Source organism: Phaseolus vulgaris, chromosome 1, assembly GCF_051622355.1.
Source record: "Phaseolus vulgaris cultivar YP4 chromosome 1, ASM5162235v1, whole genome shotgun sequence".
NCBI classification, from domain to species: Eukaryota; Viridiplantae; Streptophyta; class Magnoliopsida; order Fabales; family Fabaceae; genus Phaseolus; species Phaseolus vulgaris.
The window spans coordinates 43,337,041-43,352,634 of record NC_143498.1 but is presented as its reverse complement, the minus strand read 5'-3'; the positions used below and the strand labels follow the sequence as shown (position 1 = coordinate 43,352,634).

Here is a 15,594-nt window from a genome sequence, read left to right as displayed (position 1 = left end):
CTATAAAATGTTACATTTCATTTCTTTTAAATTATGCCTTCTAAGCATGAAAACTGTAGGGGCAAAATGTAACGTTTCCATATATATCATCAGTTTTTGAGGTATTTATAAAAAAATACCTGCAATTTTTTAGTATACCAGCTGATATTTATAGATAATTTACAGATGTTTTTAAAAAAAATAAAATTTTAAATAAAATTATTAAAAATTAATTTTTTAAAGTATAAATTCAAATAAACAATTAATTTTAAAGTACAGTACAAATGTTTTCAATGACTAACATTTTTCTTGTTAATTTATAAGTCTAAATAAAAAATATAAATATATAAAATCAAATTCTGAAGTGACTAATTCTCTTGTTAATAACTTTATTTTGATCATTTTATATTTAAATTTTTAAATTATATTTAAATAAATTTACTAACAATAATTAATGAATAAGGAGTATCATTATACTTTTACCCACTTTATTAAAATGGGTAATTAAAATAAATATGTTCATCCACTAAAAATATTCATTTAGTATTTGTTAGATATTTTATCCACATATACATGTGGATATAGATTTTTTTTGTCATCCCCTAATTAGTAATCTAAAAATGGGTTGAGATAAACGGGCTATTTTATTTTTGGTTTGCCTTGCTTAAATACAAGTGACCCATACATATTTTATTTTTTTAAAATCATTTGTCAAAACTCTACCATTTTTCCTTTATTTATAATATATATTTGAAAAGGATTTTAATTATGTGAGCATACAAAGGTCTAATACAATATTTCATATGGGCAATTTCATAAACTTGTGTATATTAAATCATGGTAACGTGTTGTTGTTTCTTCATCATCCCTAATATAATTTTTTTTTTCTATTATGATACTAAAAATAAACATGTATAACTAATATCAATTACTCCCATCAAAGAGTCATCATACAATTATAATGTCTCCACCAAATTTAGCATCAACAAACGACAAATAGTAAATTCAATTACTTTAATACAAAAGTAAATTCTAACTTAATATAATTGCAAAATGAAGAAAAACAAAAGGCAACTATAATGTAAAGGAGTAATGTATGTATTTTGAGTGAATGAATTGTTTATCTGTTCTATTTTACTTTTTTTTTATTGTTATATATTTAACGTAATAACTTTAAGGTTTAAAAGATTAAAATATAATTAAAAACGAAATAAAAAAACTTGAAATAGGTAAGCAAAATGATATTCCTTATATACGGTTATAAATGTAGTTTAAACACTAGTTTAAAAAACATATTGAATATATAATAAATGGAAAACCTTTATTTGCTTAAAACTTAATGGCCAATCCAACAAAGTAACAATGACTAACCCTTGATAACTCTAACCAGAAATTCAAAGTGGATCCAATTTTAGTTTTTCAATTTTTATGTCTTCTAATTTTAAAAAAAAAGTGTTTTAGTTCCTTAAAACACTAAATTTGAAAAGCTGAAATCATTTTTTACTATTAGTCTATAAATAGTAAATTTGATAAGTTAAAATTATACTTTTTTTAAAATGTAGAAAACAAAATATCTCAGTTTCGAAGACTGAGAACGTTTTCATTCTAAAAATATAATTATACTTAAAAAATCATAAGATTTTAAACTATAACAACCACATTGCATGAGTTTATTTAAATTTAAAATAAATATTTTATACAAATAACATTTTAAAAAATCACTTATTTAAGAAGTAAATAAATTTTTCTTATTAAGAAGAATAACAAACTACTTTCTTTAAAAACATGCAAATTAAATAAAAACACACAAATATTTACTACATTAAGACACATTTTTAAACAAGAATAAACACAAAAATTCAATTCATTAACTTTTACGTATCAAAATAAACACTTTACATACTAATCCCACGCCCTATAAAATTCCTTAGATTTAATCAAATTTTCACTGAAGTATAAATTCGACAATTATTTAATACCATTAGAGTAAAAAAGGAATGATTTAAGATGTTAAATTTTGAGTTCATATTTAATTTGTTAAAAAAAAAACTTAGAAAAATAAAAAAAGTACACAAAGTATGTAGACTTAAACTCAATTTTTAAGGCCATCGTCTGAATCATGAATTCAGATATCTGACACACTAAGCTGCGTGTTCTCTGAACTGAGAAGACTTGGGGAAGGAAAAAGCAATGCATGCAGTTAGACTAGTATCATTTTGTCACATTAAAAGTGGACAAAGCTTCCAAAAGAAATAAAAGGAAAAGGCAATACAGTTACACAGAGCATAGCATTAACATCTGAAAAGAGTTTCCTTCTGAGGTAGGATTAACCAAATGGAAGCCTACCGAATTTTCATTTAAAAGATACATCACAAGGTGAAGACGCTAACCGCCCCGAGCCTCTCTCCTCGTGGCATCGTGCAACAATTCAATGTCCACCCCTTCTGGAGGTAATTGCACATATCTCACTACCGAACCTCTGATGAAGCAGTTTCTTACAGAAAGCTGACATCAAATAGTCACACGTTACCAACTAGAATACCAAAAGAATAAAAAAATCTAATCATCATTATATGTACTCAAGTCATATATATACCAAATTAAGGAATCTAAATAAAACAAAATTAACAGGAGAAAAAACTTGGCAATAATTCAAGAGGAGCTTTGAGAAATTTGTATCAAGCTTCCTTGATTTTAAGTTTTTCTCGTATGCAAATCAGTATTCAGCAGTCTTTTTTGCAATGACATCCTAAAGTGAGTATCTTATTATATTATAGCAGCATAAACCTTCGTATTTCTTCTACCATCAAACTCACTATACTCATATTTTCTTGATGGCATACAAGCTAACCTTAATTCAATCGAGCATCCACTTTAAAACAGTAAGTACCAAACATATATAGAGTTCCAAAATCTCAACTCACATACTTCCCAAATTTCCAACAATCAACGAGATTAATTTATAACAATTTCAACCTCCCCACATCATATTCATAAAACATAAGAGAAAATCAGAAATATGAAAGTTGGGCATTAACAGCCTCAGTCAGATCCTTAACCCTTTTCCCACTATTTCTAGAAGAATACCAATTAATTGATTGTCCAACTCTTTTAAAATGTAGATGAAGTAAAACGTCACCTTGAATAAATCCTTCATTCCTTGACATTTAGATATTTGAAGTATCAAAAGCAACTTATCAGAGGCAAACACTTTCAACGAAAGTCCATTCATAGAAACACATGAACAGGCATATAGAAGTGTGTAAAAAAAGAAAGGCTAACCATGCAAAATGACAAGCCCGATGTTGGCCCAAAACAAAACCAAGAAACTGGAGGACAATATATAATCTCATATTCAATATTTATATTTTCAGAAACCAATAAAGAATTCTAACATCCTTCCGGTAAAACTAGTAATGTCTAAAACACATCTAAAAGCACGACACCTGGATCAATTTATAAAACCACTAATAAAAAATATCAAGAGCATAACTTCTTCTCTTTCTCTTTTATTCTAAATCCTTGCAGAGTGTGAGCACGAGTCAGTAAAAATTGATTATTTTTAGATAATAGTAAGTAGAAACAACGCTTGTAAGGAGTCCTGTTGAAACTAAGAAATACAAGCCTGCCTGCCATCCACACCACACCAGAACAGATGAAGTTTTCCGAAAAACTGTTAGTGGAGGGAGACCTGTGATGGATTTAAGAAGAAACTCGAACCCACTCTCAATCGCATATAAACATAAAACTCATGGAGAATGTATGCTAAATGCTAAATATAAAAGACAGGTGCCCTTTAACTTGTTACTTACAAATGAAGTTTTTCTACCTCAACTGCCAATTCACATACACTAATGTACAATTCAAATCATAATCAACAACAACGACTCAAAATTAACCATTAACCACGGGCACATCAATACTCAATTTAAATCCCAGATACAGAAAATCTCATTATTTAACATGTGTCCAATGCTTATTAAGCATTGCATCGAAACAAATTTGAAATTAAAGAGTACTAAAAGAAATCTAATTAATTTTTTTAATGCTTGGTTAAACTAGAGTTATTGTGCATCTAGACAGAAGAAGGGGGGAAAGGTCAGGTGTGAGTTCAAAATTCAAACCTCCAGCATCTACATCAGAGCCTGGACTCAAAAATCCCGATTTCATTCCAAAAAGGAAGAAAGAAACCCAAGGAACAGAGGGTATCAGTGGCAGCTTGACAACACGGAAATTTATTCAATCGTAATCCCAAATTAAATTTTAAACCCAAATAAACCCCATATCCAACGCCTTAAAATTCACAAGTCCAACATCTACTCACTATCAAAGGAAACGTATGATACAAATAGATGAAGAATATAAACCCTAGAGCGAGAGAGAGAAAAGGGATACCATGTGGGGGTACTTGTCTTGATCGACGACGCGAGTGTTTTCGAGCTTTATGTTGAGGTACTGATCAACGGAATGCAATGTCCCTCTGATGGCCAAATCGTTCTTCAGCTCCACGGTTACTTCTCTTCCCACCAAATCCTTGAAGTACGAGAAGAACAACTACACCACAACCCAATTCATCACTGAAACGAAAATCAGAATGAAGAAAACAGAAAACAGAAAACAAAAGAGACAAAAGAAATCTGTACCATGTTTGCACGGAGGGAGAGAAAACGGAGCTGCGGTGGTGGAAAACCAAAAGCTGCTACTGCGAGAATGTAACCTTCTTCTCGTTCTATTCTATATATTCAGTAGAAATTAAAACCTCGATTATATGATTTAATTTTTAATGAAAAATAAAATATTAGATGCAAAACAAAAATAATATTAAAAATACTTTAAATTTAATACAATATTAAAATAAAAGTGGTAAAAAAAGGTGGATATTAATACTTATTATTACACACAATAAGAGAAAATAAATATAAAATAGATTACGTATTTTCTTTATCTGGATAAAAAATAAAGTTCTTTTATTCATATTTCTAACAAATTGGTTGTTTGGTATAAATGTGGTCAAAATTAAATTGATTTAATATCAGTTAATTTTTTTATATAATTTTGCATTTAAATACAATTTATTTTTTTCTAATTTTAAATAAATGTATATTTAAAATATATTTGTAAACCTTTTTAAGCATATATGCGGCAACTTTTTCTAAACTTGACCAAGTTTTATTTTTCAAAAAATAGTAAGTTATTAATATAAATGTTCTACGAAATATATTAGTAGTAAATATATGTCATATGTATATTAAAATATCTGTTTGTTGTATTGGGCAAAAGAGCAAAATTAATCAATAAATACTGAAAAATATATAAATCCGAAATTTTACATTGAAGATGGAGATAAAATAAGTTTGTATTACGTAAGAAGATAGAATGAATTCTCCTGATACATTTAATATGATAATTTTATCATTGTTAGTTTAGTAAGTCATTCATATGTAGGTATATATGTGGATGCGCAAGCACAAAGGTTACTTTTGGACATCATTTAATAAATTTTACATTTATTTACAATGAAAATTATACTTTGACATGGTTTTATAGTCGTATGCAATTCTTGATTTGATAATTTTAAATATCTACAATCAACATTACTCTTAACATAGTACAATAAATTGAAGCAATGTAATGAACTATTTCTAAGAACTAATTTTATAAATATATTAATAGGGTTTTCTTTCTTTACTACAATCTTATCTTTAGTGTGAATGAAGTGATATTCAACATTTGTCTATTTGGTCTATTCATGGTGAACATGATTATTGAGTAAACAAATTGCACTTAGATTATCATAGAAGATTACAACCTTTTCCTTTAAAAACTTGAGATCATTCATCAAATCTATCTTTCAAAAAGATATTCATCTTAGTTACTTTCACCATATAATTTATTTCAATGGTCGACATGATTAGTCTAAGTTAGAGAATAGTTTTCCAATTAACTAGAAAGTCACTAATCATAAAAGTGTAACCAGTAACAATAAAAAAAATAAAAAATCAACAAAAGTACATTACGAGTCATCCATGAAGATGAGACCATGTCTTCCATTCTCTTAACGTATTTGATGATACATTTCACGATCCGTCAATGTTCTTCCTTGGATATTTCATATATACTTGTTAGACTAAATGCTTTGTGCTAAGTTGTGTGCATACCATTCATACATCGAGTTGTTTAACACACTTATATAAGGAACATAAAATATGTACTCCTTCCCTAAACCACTTTAATTAGAATTGAGCTTAAAAAGACATATGGACAATGTCAAATAGGTGCTTTCCGGATGTATTTTCTCTAATACAAAAACAAAAAAATTCTAATGTGCATGATCCCTCCTAATTTTCATTCCCAAAATATTTTCTACAATTTTTATAACTTTTATCATAAATTCAATACTAAAAAGTGACTTCAACTTTCTTATCTCAACCTTTTCTCAAGAGGTTATTAACATGTCGTCTAAATAAAGTAATAAACATATGAATTATAAGAATTTTTGTTGTACCTTAAAAAAACTTTAAGTTGGTTGAATTATTATATCATTATCTATTATCACTTTAGCTTATAGAACGATTTCTTTAACTTACACAATCTTTTTGTAACTTCCCTATATTTTTCCACATCTAAAAACTATAATCTATATAAATTATTAAAATGAATATATAAACATAATACAAATATGTCCACAACCCTTTCTTAAAATATTTCAAAACATATTTCTCTTCATAAGACTTTAAATATCTACATAAATCTAAAACAAATAGTCAAATTTCAAATAAACTAATTTCACCACCCAGCTTCTCACTGAGGAGCTCTATCACCTATAACATCATCTGCTCCGTGTAAATACACGATCATCACAGATAAAGAAACAACACAAACAAAATTCTATAAAATTTCAATTTTTAAATTAATAAACATAAATCATCAAGTCTCATAAATTCTCAAATCATCAAGTCTCATACAAATTCTCAAATCATCAAATGTCTATTAAAATTCAATATTCATCTTTCACATGTCAGACTTCCACTGACTCATATCACATAGACACTCGACTCTACTTCCGGAAGACTCGTGTATTGAAATCAGCATCCAGAGACCTGCACATGTCATACTACTGCTGTGAAACCCACACAGTCATGCGCATAATTATCTCAATATACTCTCACCAACTCATATGACAGGGTAAATTCATATGACCTGAAAGACCAGATTATATTTCAAACCCCAGACAAAGTCATATGAACCTCCATCGACTCTCACCAACTGAATAACTTCATCTATGTGATTCCATTATATTAGTAGAGTCGGGATCGTTTCATTCACAGGACACTCACAAATCAATACACCCTAATAACAATCTCAACACGGTATTTTCTTTCCTGAAAATACTATGTCTTGATCTTACTTTCACATCATTGCACACTTCATTTAACACATCAATACACCATTCAATCATAACATATAATTTAAACTTTCTAACAATCCAAATATATCCAAAAAGTTATTTAACAATAATAATCCAAAATAAACTATGCTAAAATAATAATAATAGTAATATATATATATATATAATTGGATTGATTGAAAATATTTTAGTTTGATCTAAATTACACCAGAGAGTACCCAGTAAATTTGGATTGAACAAAAATAGTTTAGTTTGATCTAAATTACACTAGAGAGTACCCAGTAAATTTGGATTGAACGAAAATAGTTTAGTTTGATATAAATTACACCAGAGAGTACCCAGTAAATTTGGATTGAACGAAAATAGTTTAGTTTGATCTAAATAACACCAGAGAGTACCCAATAAATTTGGATTGATCGAAAATAGTTTTGTTTGATCTAAATAACATCAGAGAGTACCCAGTAAATTTGGATTGATCAAAAATATTTTAGTTTGATCTAAATAACATTAGAGAGTACCCAGAAATTTTGGATTGATCGAGAATAGTTTAGTTTGATCTAAATGACACCAAAGTGCACCCAAAAATAACAAAGTTCATGCTATAACTGAAAATTACTCTAAACCAACATCAAACAACCAATAATAAAAAACATTATAATTTTATAGCAATAACCATATATCAAATTTCACATTCAAATCTCAGTCAATTTCTAATATACTTAAAACAAACAATCCTGGAAGAAAGTTTGATACTGGTGACCACGTCACCCTCACATCCAGATCTTCTAGCCTAGTATTGTTTTGGAAATTAAGGCTAGCTTCCCTTACCTGAAAATTAGCAGATATTCACTAAGAGCTCCAAATCCACCAAGAACTTAAAGGTAACTTAACTTGCACCACAGAATCCTAAAAAAATCTAACTATATCACTAGGACCCTGAGCTAACAAAGATTAACCCTGAAGCTAAAAAGGTCACATGCAAAGCAAGGACAAAAACAACCTAACAAGTTCAAATTTTGACTCAAAGAGAAAAGCAAAAATGAACTTACTCTATCGAAGATTCTGATCGGGCAGTCTTGTAGTATTCACTGTCAGGAGTCTGATGGTGGACTCTAATCGTCGAACTGATGAGCGAGGAAGTCAGAATCTTAGAGAGAAGGGAGAGGAAAGGAAAAAGAACTTTCTAGAGAGATTGTGGTTCTTTTTAAAATGAAATATGAATAACAGAATTTCTATTTATATGCTATTTTAAATTTAATAATAAAATATTCCGGTGTCATTTTAATTGTACCACTTCTACTCTAAGACTATTTTTCTCAATCCTTACACTTTCTCTTATAATGTAAAGTTAACAAATATCAATAATAAATTATATTTTGAACTATTTAATTAAAAAATCAAATTTATTTTGAACTCGCACATGTTAAGTAATTATTTATTAATAAATAAGTATGAATGAATATGTGATGAGTTTGATAATGATGTTGATTATGATACCGTCATAAAAATCAATGTTTTATAATAGTATAGCATAAATATTTATATGTAGGACTTGAATAGTAAACTCGAATCTCAAGAGAAATTATTTTTATGATGATATTTGAAGATGTTTTTAGAATTTTTAGCTTTTATTGTATGTGGTTGAAAGTTTTCACACAAATATTCATAAGATTTTCAGCTTAGCACACAACATCTACCAAATTAATCAAAAGAAAAATATTTTTGAAAGTTAAAAATAAGAGAAAAATGTTTTATGAGTATGTTAATTGATTAAATTTTTAAGTAATAGATTAAATTATTCTTCAAAGGTTTCAGAACAAAATATTCTATTATAAATTAGATTAACCGATTAAAACAGAGCGAAAGTGTTTTCATTGTTCTTATAAATTAATTGATTAAAATATTATATAATTAATTAAATTATTTTTCTGAATTAAATATAAAGCTAAAAGAATTTATTAGCACATGTCATAATCTATTAAAATAAAAAATATTGTGACTGTTTTTTGAAATAGAATAATCAATTATCACCTTTAAGTTATCAATTAAATACATCATAATCTTTTCTAAACTAGCATTGTCTAATCTCTATAAATAGATTTTTTTTTATAAAAAAATACAAATATTATTGTGAGATATGAATTTTTTGGAGACCATTTGTGTTGTGTTGATTAAATTAATCTTGTGCCGTGCTTCTAATGTGAATTTTGGAATATTTTTTCTTTTTCTAATTGTTGGAAGTGACTCAGTGTATATCTTCTTGTGTGATAAAAAAGTTTGTTATATTTGTATCTTGGAATGTTTCCAAGAAAAACATATCCTCTTGAAAAATGTTCAATACGGTGTTTTATGGTATTGTGTGTGTTTATAATTGCTATTGTGAGTGCTTGTAGTGGAATTCAATTATTTTATATTTGAATAATTAAGACTGGATGTGTGATAATTTGTAATGTGATTGAAAACAGTAAAAATTTATTGTGCAGTCTTTCTCTTTTCTTGTCTTCTTTGTATATTGAAATTGTCTGAATGTTTTTGCAAAATCAAACTTCTGTGGAAGGTCCTTCTATTAAAGTCCTCCACTTTTTTATGGTGAAAACTTATCCCTTTTGGATAGTAAGGATGCAAATATTTCGTTAACAACATGTAGGAAAAAAAAAGACATTTCAGATTAACATGTGAAGGCTGCGGCGGCTTAACTAGTTCGTGTATTAGAATAATCGGTATAAAACAGATAGATGTTAGATGAAGAGTGAGAAATGTTCAAGAGTACTTACGCTGCTAAATTGAATAAAAATACAAAAACAAACGGCGAAGTAGCGATCAACACTTTCCAGACATGTTTTCCAGTAAAAAGAAATCCTTAAGATATTACAGAAACCTACGTCAAACAGAACGGTAACACCAACAACACAAATTACATTTACATCTCTTACAACAAGAATAAGCTAAGAAATTTAAAATTTGACTCTGATCCTATAAAAGATTATATATATATATTTTTTCCCTCCAGCTACTAACTCTCGCGATCTTTCAAAACGGAGAGTAGAAGAGGGTTGTACAGAATGGTGTTCAGTGTTGAAACTAGAGCCTTTGCTTGACCCGCCTCCCATTTATGTCACTGCCATCAAGTAGTGCTTCATTCCTATGCTTGCACATGAAGTCCGAATGCTCAGTAAATCTGGCCACGTACTCCAATAGCTCAGTCAGAACAGATGGGCAACTTTCCTTCAAGTACTCAAATCCGTCAGTTTGCATCACAGCTGAGGAATCAAAACATGAAATACAATGGTTAATAATAATTTTCTGGATGAGGGATTAAGAAAGTTATCAACCTTTTCATTCGAAATACCAAATATTTCAACCCTTAAACCAAAATCCTGGAAGACGTATACTGGTTGTTCCACGATCTAGGCACTTTTTTGTCTTATTTTTCAATGAAAAATTACAAGAGAAGGAAGCAGAGAGAAAAATTAAACATTTACAAAGATACAAATTATGCATAAAGTTTCTGGTATAAATTAATGACACAAGTCTTCGAGATCAACTTGGGACAACCGGACGTTTTAGATGGATTAATAATTAGTTACATAAAAAATATCACTTTAAAGTAAAACATATGATCCCTTTAATGCTTAGCATTTTTTTCATGCAAATACAAACTGGAAGACAATGACAATTGACAGCATCACAATTGATACAATAACAACTCTAACTTGCCGACAACTTTCACAATTCCCCGATAATACTGTACTTCTTGTGGTAAGTGTTCAGATGGAAAAACAAACCTCTAAGATTTTCAGAAGTAGCGATAAACTTGAGACAAACAGCTTTCAGCTGGAAACAATGGTGCTGCTCTGCCAAGGCTAGAGTCGTAGCCACAGTATTAATCGCTACGTCTTCACAAAGACTTGCTTCACACTTCAGCCTAAGCCTCTCTAAGCCATATCGATCAGCTGCTGCTAGAAGATGCTGAGCCATCAAGGTTGATGCCCACTTCGAGTTCAACCCAGTAAGCTCATGCATGTCTGGTAGTGAGTCCCAGTATATAAAATGAAGCAATGCCTGAAAAATAAAGACATGACACAACTGACAAAACATTCTACAAGCATATTGCTCACTGCAATTTATCAAGTTAAACAGACAGACAAATTCACATTTGAGCTAGACCCAAGCCTTGCATAGTTGCATTTTGTAATTGTAAGGAACCAGAGTCACCAAGTACTCCCATAATGTAATTACAAAAAAACTAAAAGCTTGAAATTTTCTCTGCATATTTAAAATATTAAATATACTATTTGTTATATTATGCCAACATCAAATTACATTCATTAACCTTGCACTTTGTTTGGACGGAGTGATGGAAAGTGAGAAAATGGAAAAAGAAAAGAAAGAGGAAAAAAATGAGTAGAAATGCAAGTGATTTGAAAATGGATTAGTGTGTCTTATTCAGCAAAGTGATATTACAGCTAATGACACCACCATCTGGGCAGTGATACCACAAAATTTTTAACTTATCTGATAGCCATGCATATGAAGAAAAAAGTAATACAATGAAACGTGTGCTTTTTTCAGAGGGGAGAAGCACGAAAAGAGATACAGATTGAAACTACATTAAATTGTGTTTTTGCAAACCTATTTGAATACAGTAAGACTAATTAACACATGCGCCTGAGATGAGTGGGTATAAAGAAATACAAATTCTAATAACGGAACTACAAAAGAAAAGTCAAGGAAAAAATGCACAAAATCATGAAGCACATGCGGTTAGAATAAAGAGCAAAATACAAACCAAAACCACATTAGGTAACCACATTACAAACAAAATCAAATGAAAAACGGGAAAAGCATTTAACAAACCTTGAAAACTGGAGCCTCCATGTCTTCAACCTTAATACACTGGGTATTCTGATCTTTCATAGGACCAAAAAGCTGTGCTCTAAAAACAGGTGAGCGAGCCGCTAATACCAATTTATGAGCAGCAAAAATTTCTCCGTCCACTTCAAAATTCACATCACTTCCTTTACGATTTTCAAGTAGTTGCCCAAATTGCTGACCAATGCTAGAGGGTGGTATTGCTATGGTATAGATTTTAGGACCTTCTGTACGTGACCTCACAACACCAACACTACAATTCACAGAGAGACAATCATCTTTAAGGTAGTCCGATGTTTCCAGAGCTGTTCTCTTAAAAAATCTTTTGTAACCCCTGAAACACCCAAAACATCAAGTAATTAGCAAATACAACAAAATATCAGTAAAAGGGCATGAAGCCACTTACAATGTTCGAGGATAGGAAGGGGGTAAAGAAATGCAAAACTATATTTATACATACATGCATATACATAAAAATAGAATAGATAAGAAAAATAAATAATAACTCAATAAGTCAAAAAAATAATACGTAATACCCAACTGACACAAACACACTAAATAGGCCCAAACTGAGAAGAATCAAAATCGGCCAACACATACCAAACAGCTGCCGCACAACTTCAACAAAGAATGCATCCAACCAGTACAACTATGCTAACATCTGGAAATGGTAATAATCGACAACGATGGTGGCAAAGACCAATAGTGAACTGCAGAGTGGAAAAGAGCCTCTTTGTTGGTCTAAGTAAAGAGGATAGAAGCGGATCAACAATGAAACTTGCAATCCGCATAGCTACTGACGAGCTAGGAAGTGGACACCAGACGTCCAAAAGAAACTCATAGTATCAAGAGTTAGCGAGTTACTTGTGATTCTTGACAACACTGGACATGAACATTTTATTTCTCTAAATTGATATTTCTGTATCACTTTACCATGCCATTTGTGGGAGGAGAAACTCTCAAGGGATGAAAGATCTCACCACTTAAAACACTCAATGAAACTCACTCCATAAGACAAGAAGGACAAACATACGACACCTTACGAGAGTTACCTCGTAAAGAAAATGATCACACAATTTGGTATACAACAGCTGCGTTCAAGATAAGATAGACAAGTACTTGACATGAAAATGAAAATGCAGTACATTAAATAATTTTTTTTTTTTTTTTGGGGGGGGGGGGGGGTTTGGGGTGCGTACTTGTTAAGGAAAACCTAACCCAACCAATTAAAAACATTCAATTACTTTAAAAAAAGAATGTAAATGTTTTCCTTCTCAATAAATACTTTCCATTTTTGTTTTCATAACTGCTTCCTCGAAAGCATATGTTAGCATACGTTATGTAAACCTGTCACCTTCCAATAATATTAGAAGTTTAACAAACATACTAGTTTTTTTTTTTGGGTAAAAGACCAGATATATCCTTCTTAAGACGCAATCTAGCTCGACTCAGTAAGACAAATATGAGCGACAACATTTAAGGACTCAAAAGAGACACCACTAGTTAAACTGGAAATCAGGAGCTCGGAGACAACTTAACAAATATGTTTTTTAGACTACACAAAATTAAAACGCAAGGCAGGGACGAAATTGAAAAAACAAGATTAATATCAAAATTGATTTTTAAATCTCAACCCACCACATACTACCGCGGTATTTTAACGTGTAAGGCCCGCTTTCGAGTGTCCTCTCGAAATGGCTATGCACCTTGTGCCTTTCCTTGCCACTCTGATCCAAAAGGGTCAACTCGAAAAGTGCCCTAACGTCGGTGCCGTCGCTGGCCAGAGCGATGAAGAGCGACACGTAGGTGGCATTGTCCTCCACGCTCTTCCCATCGGGGTAAAAATAAATCGCCCAATCGTACCCTCCAACGGAAAACTGCTCGGAGGGCATGTACTTGCCAATCCCGATCCCCTTCGAGAGCGAGTACCCCGTGATCTTGAACTGGTGCGAGCCCCTCACGGTCTCCGTCACCGACGTGGAAGACGTGGTGGCGGGCGCTGCCGAAGAGGGGGACGCCGATGAAGAATTCGCCGATGGCTTCGCGGTTTCTCGGAGAATCTTACCCATGCGCTAGCCACCGTGAAGAAATCGGCGATTCTAAGATTGTGGCGTTAAGTTGGGAATTGGGGAAATTGGGGCAGTGAGGTCGATGCGGGGAATTGGGACGGGGATTGGAGTATCAGATTTGGATAAGTGAGGTTTGATGAGAGAATATAGGTTCCGTTTGGGAGAGGTGTCAGATTGTGGAAGACGATGAATTTCTAGGGTTTCGATTCAGAGAGAGAGAGAAGAGGAGAAGAGAAGGAAAAGTAAAGATTGAGAAACGAAATGACAGATAAAGGCTCGCAATTAGAATGGCTATGGCTTTAAATAATATTTTTTTCGGAAAATGGAAAATGGAAATTGGAATATTTATTATTTGATGAGACGCGCAACTACCTGTCTCCATCCGCTCGCGTTCCTTCCCAGACACGTGTGCGTAATACTGTAAGAAAAAACTTACCAGACAAACACTGTCTGAAGCACTAACCGGTCGGTGACTTATGAGTTTCAGGTTTCTATGATTTGGTTAAAACTTATTCTTCTTATAAATGGTCATTTATGTGTTTTGTCTTCTTGAAAATGAGGTGAAATTTTGTTTTTGGTTAAGTCAAAATTAAAGATAAGATATATTTGAAATATATTATACTTACTTTAGTTAAAAAACATTCAATGATACTAGAGTTGTTTCCGAAGTTGTTGTAGTAATATGATAAAGTTTTTTTAAGGAAAATTAACAAAAAATAAATATTAAAAACAATTAATACTAACATGTTTATGCTATCCATCATTTAATCTATATTTTAGGAAAGTATTTGAATAGTTTAGATTAAGACCATTGGAAAGTCATGAAAATTGCTTTTCAATTTTTATTCATTCTTTAGTTTGATTTAATTGCTTTAAAAACTCAAATTGTACTATTTTTTACTTTATTTTTATGATGGAAGAATAATTATTTATTAGAAAAATATAAAATAAACTCTTACATTTAATTTTAATATAGATAAAAATAGGTTATCTTTATGACCATTAGAAAAACTTAAATTTTAGCTTTCATTTGTAGTATACTATAAAACTATCATTGTTATGAAGGGCTTTTTCATGCTAAACATTTTGATGTTGAATTTATTTTAATATACTCTAAGATATCTAATACTATTTAATTAAAAAATATAAAATATTTTATACATAACTTTAAAAGTAATATTATAAAAATGCTAAAAAAGTTATTGTTAGTACATTCTAATTAAACTATATTATATTTTTATATTCTCAACATCTAATGTATTTATT

General features: G+C 30.6%; 2 protein-coding genes across 2 annotated transcripts; both read right to left on the bottom strand.

Annotated features, from left to right (window-relative positions):
- Window positions 1-2,156: 2,156 nt before the first annotated feature.
- On the bottom strand, window positions 2,157-4,731 carry LSM2 (Small nuclear ribonucleoprotein family protein). The gene is made up of 3 exons (XM_068616783.2): window positions 4,623-4,731; window positions 4,375-4,533; window positions 2,157-2,484 (listed from the first exon to the last, which is right to left on the bottom strand). Exons 1-3 carry the CDS (start codon window positions 4,623-4,625, stop codon window positions 2,365-2,367), a joined length of 282 nt encoding a protein of 93 aa, XP_068472884.1. The 5' UTR covers window positions 4,626-4,731; the 3' UTR covers window positions 2,157-2,364.
- Window positions 4,732-10,144: 5,413 nt separating this feature from the next.
- Window positions 10,145-14,612, bottom strand: LOC137814191 (BTB/POZ and MATH domain-containing protein 2). The gene is made up of 4 exons (XM_068616782.2): window positions 13,898-14,612; window positions 12,245-12,593; window positions 11,173-11,449; window positions 10,145-10,647 (listed from the first exon to the last, which is right to left on the bottom strand). The coding sequence occupies exons 1-4, from the start codon at window positions 14,326-14,328 to the stop codon at window positions 10,469-10,471; spliced, it is 1,236 nt and encodes a 411-aa protein (XP_068472883.1). The 5' UTR covers window positions 14,329-14,612; the 3' UTR covers window positions 10,145-10,468.
- Window positions 14,613-15,594: the final 982 nt, after the last annotated feature.

What these genes read in the sequence shown, in the direction of transcription:
- LSM2 (XM_068616783.2), bottom strand. An exon ending in AAGACAAGTACCCCCACATG is followed by an intron (nt 2,485 to 4,374) that starts GTATCCCTTTTC and finishes ATTTGATGTCAG; the next exon opens with CTTTCTGTAAGAAACTGCTT.
- LOC137814191 (XM_068616782.2), bottom strand. Translation starts at nt 14,328, where the DNA reads ATGGGTAAGATTCTCCGAGAAACCGCGAAGCCATCGGCGAATTCTTCA. An exon ending in AAATACCGCGGTAGTATGTG is followed by an intron (nt 12,594 to 13,897) that starts GTGGGTTGAGAT and finishes TGGGTGTTTCAG; the next exon opens with GGGTTACAAAAGATTTTTTA. An exon ending in TGGAGGCTCCAGTTTTCAAG is followed by an intron (nt 11,450 to 12,244) that starts GTTTGTTAAATG and finishes TTTATTTTTCAG; the next exon opens with GCATTGCTTCATTTTATATA.